The sequence below is a fragment of the Argiope bruennichi genome, chromosome 3, assembly GCF_947563725.1.
Source record: "Argiope bruennichi chromosome 3, qqArgBrue1.1, whole genome shotgun sequence".
NCBI lineage: Eukaryota > Metazoa > Arthropoda > Arachnida > Araneae > Araneidae > Argiope > Argiope bruennichi.
The window spans coordinates 99,646,487-99,654,127 of NC_079153.1; the positions used below are offsets into that span (position 1 = coordinate 99,646,487).

The 7,641-nt window shown below is 29.0% G+C and overlaps 1 protein-coding gene across 1 annotated transcript; it reads right to left on the reverse strand.

Annotated features, from left to right (window-relative positions):
* Nucleotides 1–1,899: 1,899 nt before the first annotated feature.
* Nucleotides 1,900–2,796, reverse strand: LOC129962913 (piggyBac transposable element-derived protein 4-like). Its single transcript, XM_056076916.1, has one exon. The coding sequence runs from the start codon at nt 2,794–2,796 to the stop codon at nt 1,900–1,902; it is 897 nt and encodes a 298-aa protein (XP_055932891.1).
* Nucleotides 2,797–7,641: the final 4,845 nt, after the last annotated feature.

Sequence of the window (7,641 nt, forward strand, 5' to 3'; positions counted from 1 at the left end):
TTAAAAGGTATTAGCTTATTTGATATCATTATACATTAAATTTAATATTCTGTATTATCCTACAACTGTTCTTAAATCAATAATCATAAATTTTTTGGCTCAAAAATTTAATGTCATACTTTCCTTTTTCATATTACTCTCGTATAAGTCTGGTTGACAATAAGTATTCCAATCTAAAAAAAAAAAAAAAAAGGAAAATTATTTAAATTAAAATTAGCAAACCGAAAGCATTTTATCATTTGATTAAAATTATTTTTTATTTACACCATCTTAATGTCCCAACTATCGGTGACTAACATTATTTTGACATTAAATAATCCGGATATTGTCTTTTTTTTATTCTTAAGCTCTGATTTTATTGAGCTAAGTAACTTGTTCCATACTTCAAGCTTCATTTCAAAAGATTTTTTTCCTTCCGCTTTTTCTTACAACGCCACGCCATCTTAAAGACATTTTTTTTTTTCTTACGGCTTTTCGAATCTTTTTTGTGTATATTCTCGGATCATGATGATGTGCCAGGTGTGGTGATCTTTCATAAATCTGTTTATCTTTCTTCTTTTATTATCTTCTTCTAAAACGATTGAATTTTATCGATTTCAAAATCTTGGCTATTTTTTTTTTATTATAACAGATGACTTGAAAATAAATATTTGTTTTAGCAAAAAAAAAAAAAATGGTTTATGCTTGAAGATTTTTAAACTATTTTGTTTTATATTTTATTCAATATGTGAAGTAACATGTAAAAAATTTTTTAAAACTTGAAAAAAAACTTAAAATATTATTTCATTACTTACGAACCGCAGACGAATTTGTAGAATTATGCTAAAATTAGGATAAATTGTGCGATTTTCCTTGAAATGGAAAATATAACGATAACGGTAAAGCTTGATATTTCCAATAATTGTTGAATGTTTCTGTCACATCGGAAAAAAAAACTTTGCATATTATTAAATTAAAAAAAATCGACTTTGTAGAGAACCTGTAAAGTTTTAAATACACAATTTATTTTCTATGAAATGTAAATGAGAATTCAGGTAAGCTTAACTTTATTACTGATATTAAATTTTTGCAGTAGTAATTTATTAATTAATTATACTTAACCCGCGAAGACGCGCGCTTCTGTTGTGACTCGAAGACGCGCATCGGGCTTCGCAGGCCCGGAAACGTTTTTCTTGAGAAAAACGCAAATAAAATTACATTTACGTTACCGAAAATCTAAGTTTCACAAAAGCATACTACTGAAAATATAAAATAATGTTTTCCAGATAAATGCCACTTTCAATTTACACAATTACAACTAGTTTAAGTACAAAATATTTAAAATTGTTTAAAGGTTCTTTTCTCTTTAAAACTGAAAATTACAAAACATAGATGAGACATAAATTATTACTAGTATTTATTAATAAAAATTATTTCTACATTAGTAAATTAAAATAAAACTTACATTTTAGAGACATTTGCAGCAAACAACGCTGCTATGTTCCCCGCATACATTTTTTATACACACGGAACAACACATTTGGAATTTTTTGTCCTTTGTACTGGGACATACATGGCATCTTTTTCTAGAAATTTTTTGCGGGGGAGTATCACAATTTTCACTGAGGTTACAATTTAATTGGTCACGCAATTGACGGGGAAGAGTAGCCTGCATACTTCTTTCTTGAAGGTGGTCCTTCAATAATTCTAAAGAAAGATCTTTTATGAATAAACTTCTTTTCTTATACTGAACGGGTGGCGTATTTGATGACAGTAATATGATACGAGAATTTACAGTAGCAATATTCAGCATACTGAAAAATATGACCATAGGCCATCTTTTACTTATCCTCGCAGTAGAATATGTAGCTGACATTTCATCCACTACATCAACTGCGCCCTTTGTAAGGTTATAAAATGTTATAATCTCTGGTTTCTTTGCTTCTCTTGTAGAAGCGTCAATTGTACCACCATTATGCATTGAGGATAAAAGAACAACATTTGTTTTTTTTTCGGTACGTAAGAAACCAGTGTCAAATTTTTTTGGAATCCAAATAATGTTGAATATTGTTCTCGTTTTTTTCCAGAAATGAATTCCTTTGGAAGCTCCCTTTTATTTTTTCGGAATGCTCCCACAAGTGTAATTTTTTTCTTCAAGAGGTCTTTTGCTAAATCATAGCTAGTGTACCAATTGTCAACAGTTAGGTTGCGTCCTGAATTGAAAATAGGTTCTAGTATTCTCTTTACAATTTTGTCTGGGCCATTTTCAACGTTATATAGTCCTGCTGGTTGAGTTCCTGCATAAATCTCTAGGTTCCATATATAAAATGTTCTCGCATCTACCAAGGCAAAAATTTTTATTCCATACTTGGCTGGTTTATTTGGCATGTACTGTCGAAATGAACACCTTCCTCTGAACGGTTCTAATTTTTCGTCGATTGTCACATATTCTCCAAGAGTTTGAACTTTTTGACAATTTGCAACTAACATTTCAAAAATATTTCTGATGGGAGCAAGTTTATCCATTTCTCTTCTAGAAGAACGATCTCTTATATCATCAAATCTGACACACCTCATCAGAAATAAAAAACGTTTATATGACATAGTACGGTGGAATATGTCAATTCCTGTCCCATCAGTAGCCCAGAGGTCCTTTACATTTACATGGAAAGATTTGTGCAGTCCACCAAAATAGAGAAGTCCTATAAATGCCTTTATTTCAGAAATTTTTGTAGGATGAGGGTCTCTTTCTCTTCCAAATTTACATGCAATTGATCGAATAAAAGTATTCGTGCACTCGACAATAATTGATATCATACTTTCATCAATCAGAAATGTCCAAGAATTTATTGGCGAGGATACATTTTTTTTTCGCCAATATTTCCAGGCAGTTTTGAAATGATATTGTGAGCAGGAGTTCCGACATTTTTCCTTGGCTCCTTTTTATGCCATATCGTTTTACCGTCTTTCCCAACGTAATCATCGGTGGATTCACAAACGTACACTTCACTGTCTGAATCTAGCCCCTCTTCTGAATTCGATTGATGATCACTAATTAATTCTTCATCAACAATTTCTTCATCTTCCTCATTAAGATATTCTTCATCTGTTGAAACTCCCGCTAATAATTTTTGTAATCTTTCGCATTCCTCTTTATAACTCAAGTATCGAGACATTATTGCGACCGTCTCCACTGCTCACAAAAATAGCTATGCGAACGCTCGCATCGGGCTTTCGAGGCCCGCGCAGCTGTTTCTGACAGGAGGTGTTCCATTTTCCAAGAAACGAGAGGGGTGAAATTCCTAGAATGACTGGGGTCAGGTGGCAAATGACCTTGGACGCAGCTACTGGGGAACTTGAGTTTCTACGCTGAAAAACCGATTTTCTGCAGAATTTTTTTCAAGCGCGCACTCGCGGGTTAATCATAATATTTTTTTTATTGTAACTACATTTTACTTTCTAAATAATGCTTATTTCTTGAAAGCATTTCCAAAACCCAAGATTTCTAAGTTAAATATAAATTTCTTAGGAAAAGCTAGAATTTAACTGTTCATCTTCCCGTATAAATAGTAATAATAAATTAATAAAAATAAGAATAATTGCCGATGTTCCCCTCTTTCTCAGAAGTATCCCCAATAAATAAAAAAAATGCACGTTATTTCCTCATATTTCTTAGTCATCAAACACATGTCGGAAGTGATCGTTTTACATGTCCTTTCCAGATTTCACAGCTGGCTCTGATGATTTAAAAAGGCTTCTTCTGGAGATTCAGAGAAATAAAAGTAGTTACATTTTGATAAATGAGTGCTATATAAAGAGTGTGATATGTAGACGGTGTTGAATTTTTTGATAAAATAACAAAGACATTGGTAATAGGATCTTGCGTTAATATGTTATATAATCCGTCATGTTTTTTATAAATGCAGTATTTGCAATAAATGAGTCTTGGTTTTCAATATATCACTATATCATACTTCGCTAACAGTTGTATTTTCAGCTACTATACCATTCTTCGAATATCGAAAAATTGCTAGAACGTTCCTTCTCTAGCAGAAGCAATTACTCACTTCTTCCCCATTGCTACTGACAAAGAAAATTTCCACACATATAAATGTTGTTTGATCTCAGGATTTTAATAATAAAGTCAATATTTGCCAGTAGTGATAATTTTAAAACATGACATTATTTTCTAGTCTTGATTTCAACCCCGAGTAAATTTTCATTTTAACAGTCGCAGAATCCACCGCGAAAGAACACCTGTCATTTGTATTTTTCTGTGAACCATATATGAGAGACACCCAATGTAAAACATCCGGCAACTGAGTTCACTTTCTCTCTAAAACAATTATTTCTCTTTTAAAAATATTTTTAATCAGATTCTAGTTTTACTGCAATGGAGAAAAAACTTATCATAGCCGCCCTGCATCATTCCTATGTAGTATGTTTGCATTGTTCCTACGTAGTCTCCAGCGCAAGAACTAGTGAAAAAACTTCAGATGACGATTTTATAAATGGAAATCAAATTTCAGTGTTGAAACAACTACAGTTAACGAAAATAATAAATTACTAGCAAAGACTACTACTTAACGTTTTCAAATAATTGTTAGATGTTTTTTTTTTAAATCAAAAGGCGTGTAGACATTATCCACTAACTTAAGAGACCAGGTTAATGCATTTCATAAAATTATTCAATTATAAGTATATGATTATCATTAAATATATCTTTTTTGAGATTTTTTTTCTCATAAAAGCTTTGAGATATCGGAAATAATTTTTAATTTTTTTAGAAGTGTAGACAAGAAGCAATGTAAGGAAAAAGATAATAATAAAATAGTAAACCATTCTAAAAGATAGAAACTTTCAAACGCTTTAAGTAGCTTTTACATGATTATAAAAGGAAATCTTTTATAGCTTTTTTGTTGCTCATTGAACATACAAATCATAAACTGTTATAAAATATTTTTTCGTACTAGCCAGAAACAACTTTAACAAATCTTTATAATATCTGATTAGCATATTGATCTTCTAAAGTATACTTATTAAAATAACTCTAAAACTCATTGGGAAGAGTTAACAGCAAACAGAAATTACGGAATATGAGAACATAAGTTTGAAATGTAGGTGTTTTTTAATATGGGGAGGGTAATTGAATTGTACATAAGATGAAAGGGATTTTTAATATACTTAAAACTTATTAAGAATTATATTTCTGCGCTTTCAAGTAATATTAACAAGATTTATATTTATAGAATAACAAATTTTTTCAACTTTAAATGATAATATATTTTAAATTCAAAAATTCTTTTTAGGTACAATTAAATAACCCAAGTCTACTAGTTAAATACATGCAAAAAATAATTTATTGAACTAATATTTGATTAATTATTACCTAAAATCTGATTTTTCCAAATTAATTTGAAAACAGAAATAAAATTATGCTACTAAAATGAGTATACTATAATTCTTCATAATTAATTTAGTAACAAATTATGCTCCACTGTTATGAAATTGATTTCATTTGAAGACGTAAATATTAAGGATGTCTTCACACATAAAATAATAATAAATTTCTTCAAACATAAAATATACACAGATTCTTCTTCAATTTTTTTTCTTAGACTGTTTTAAAGAATTGTCATTTTTGAAAGTGATAATTATAAGTGATAGATATAAAATTAACTGAGCATAAATAGGCGGAAAATCATTTGCATATGAAAAAAATACTAGAGAATGTTTGGAAAACATCAATATTGTCATTTTATATTACCATGTTTTATTATTTATATTTGATACCTGAAAATCTAAAATTCTGCTCATGACAAGAACAAGCATGCTTTTAAATATTCATCAAGATAAATATTCTGCTTCATACATTTTTGAAAATATGTTGACAATGTTCTTTCGCATATTGTCTTTGAAAATTTTTGAACGACATGTTGAAAGTAGTTGAAATAATTCTATGTAGATGCTATCTGACTAAACTGTCAAGTTTATATACCATACTATCACAATATGTGCTTAAAATAGAAGATGTCAACTTTATACCTTCAAAAACATAAATTTTTCTTTCAAGATATTTTCGTCAGATATATTCGAAACACGGTAATACAAGTATAAAAATTCAAGACTTCCTGAATGACTGTGTAAATACGAATATGAATAAAGTTTATTCAAAGTTTACTTATGAATAAAGCTTTCTTTTTAGATAATTATGTCGATCTGTATCATTTTATTCACTCTTCCTGTGTTTACCAAAAACATATCTCGTTTTTAAAGAAAGTCTATTGAAAAATTTCAGCTTTATTAGTTTTATTTTTATGTAAACATTTTCTCCTAGTATTTCAACACCATTCAAGATCATTTTAAAATTTTTAAAGAATATATATGGAAGATAAAAAAAGATTTATATCTAGATAGGCTTGTCTACTGGTTGGTTGTTTCAGCATAAGTTTTTTAAAACTCCCTTTCATACGCGCTAAGAGCGTTAAGGCAAATAATTATTCTAATTTAAGATATTTTTGATGAAAAAAGTAAATTCTTGATTAAATAAAAACGGAAAACTCTAGAATTTCCAGCAATTTAATTTTCATTATTGTTTTGAGAGAACTCCCAGATATCTTATAATATGCCAATGAAATCTTTTTATATTTATCTTTTTATTTTTATGTCCAGTATAATTACATTTAATCGAAAATAATTATTTTTATCCAATTTAGATGATCTATTTTAATTTTTAAAATTACTCTTTGGGGTAAAAGGGGAGAAAATTTATACTTCATAAACACGATTTTCGAGTCATTATGTGGATTTATGAGTTAAATTTAAGCAGCAATCTTCTTTCTGTCGTTTAAAGCAAAATCAGTAATCTGAAAAAAAACATATACTGGGCATTTGTTTATATTTATTTAATGAAAACAAACATGAATATTTCCAATACGATCACCATAATTGAACACAAATTGTTATTTCGCTATCCAAATTTTATTTCATGCTTGATAAAATCTAAATACCTCCTTTAAAAACCTTTTGTTGGATCGAGAAAATAACCCATGGAATGCCTTATTAAATTCAGCAATTTTTGATATCGAGATTTTATATCTCCTTCTAGGAATTCTCTCTTTTTCTGTTAACGTTCTTCTGCTGTAAAAAGAAAAGCATATTGGTCTGTGGTATTTATGGATGGAAGGTGCATCTTTCCTCCTAAAATGTAAATATGTAAGTATTTAGATCATCTTTAAGAAATCTAAATTATCTTCAAGATTAAAAATGCTGAAAAATCTTTGTATAGTAACAAATTGGCTTATAGGAAAACTGCACTACAACTTTTAATACCATAGATATTTTAACTTATTTTAGAAGTACATCCTATGTCGAAAATAGGATGCATTCCAATTCATGCTTCAAAAATATAATTGTAATGTCATTTAAGGTAGCACATGAAATTAAATTTTGGTGGTAAATTACATCCATTTGCAAATTATATAAAATATTCTAACTGACCAAAAGTTCAACAGGACTTTTAAGGGCATGCCAATTTTATCTAAAATTAGAGACAGAAAGGTTTGAAAAAAATCTGAATATTAATTTACTACATTCCTCAAGCTTCTTTTTCTTGGCAAATTAGAATGAACTTTGTTAAAAGAGACTCTTATCAAATTAAAA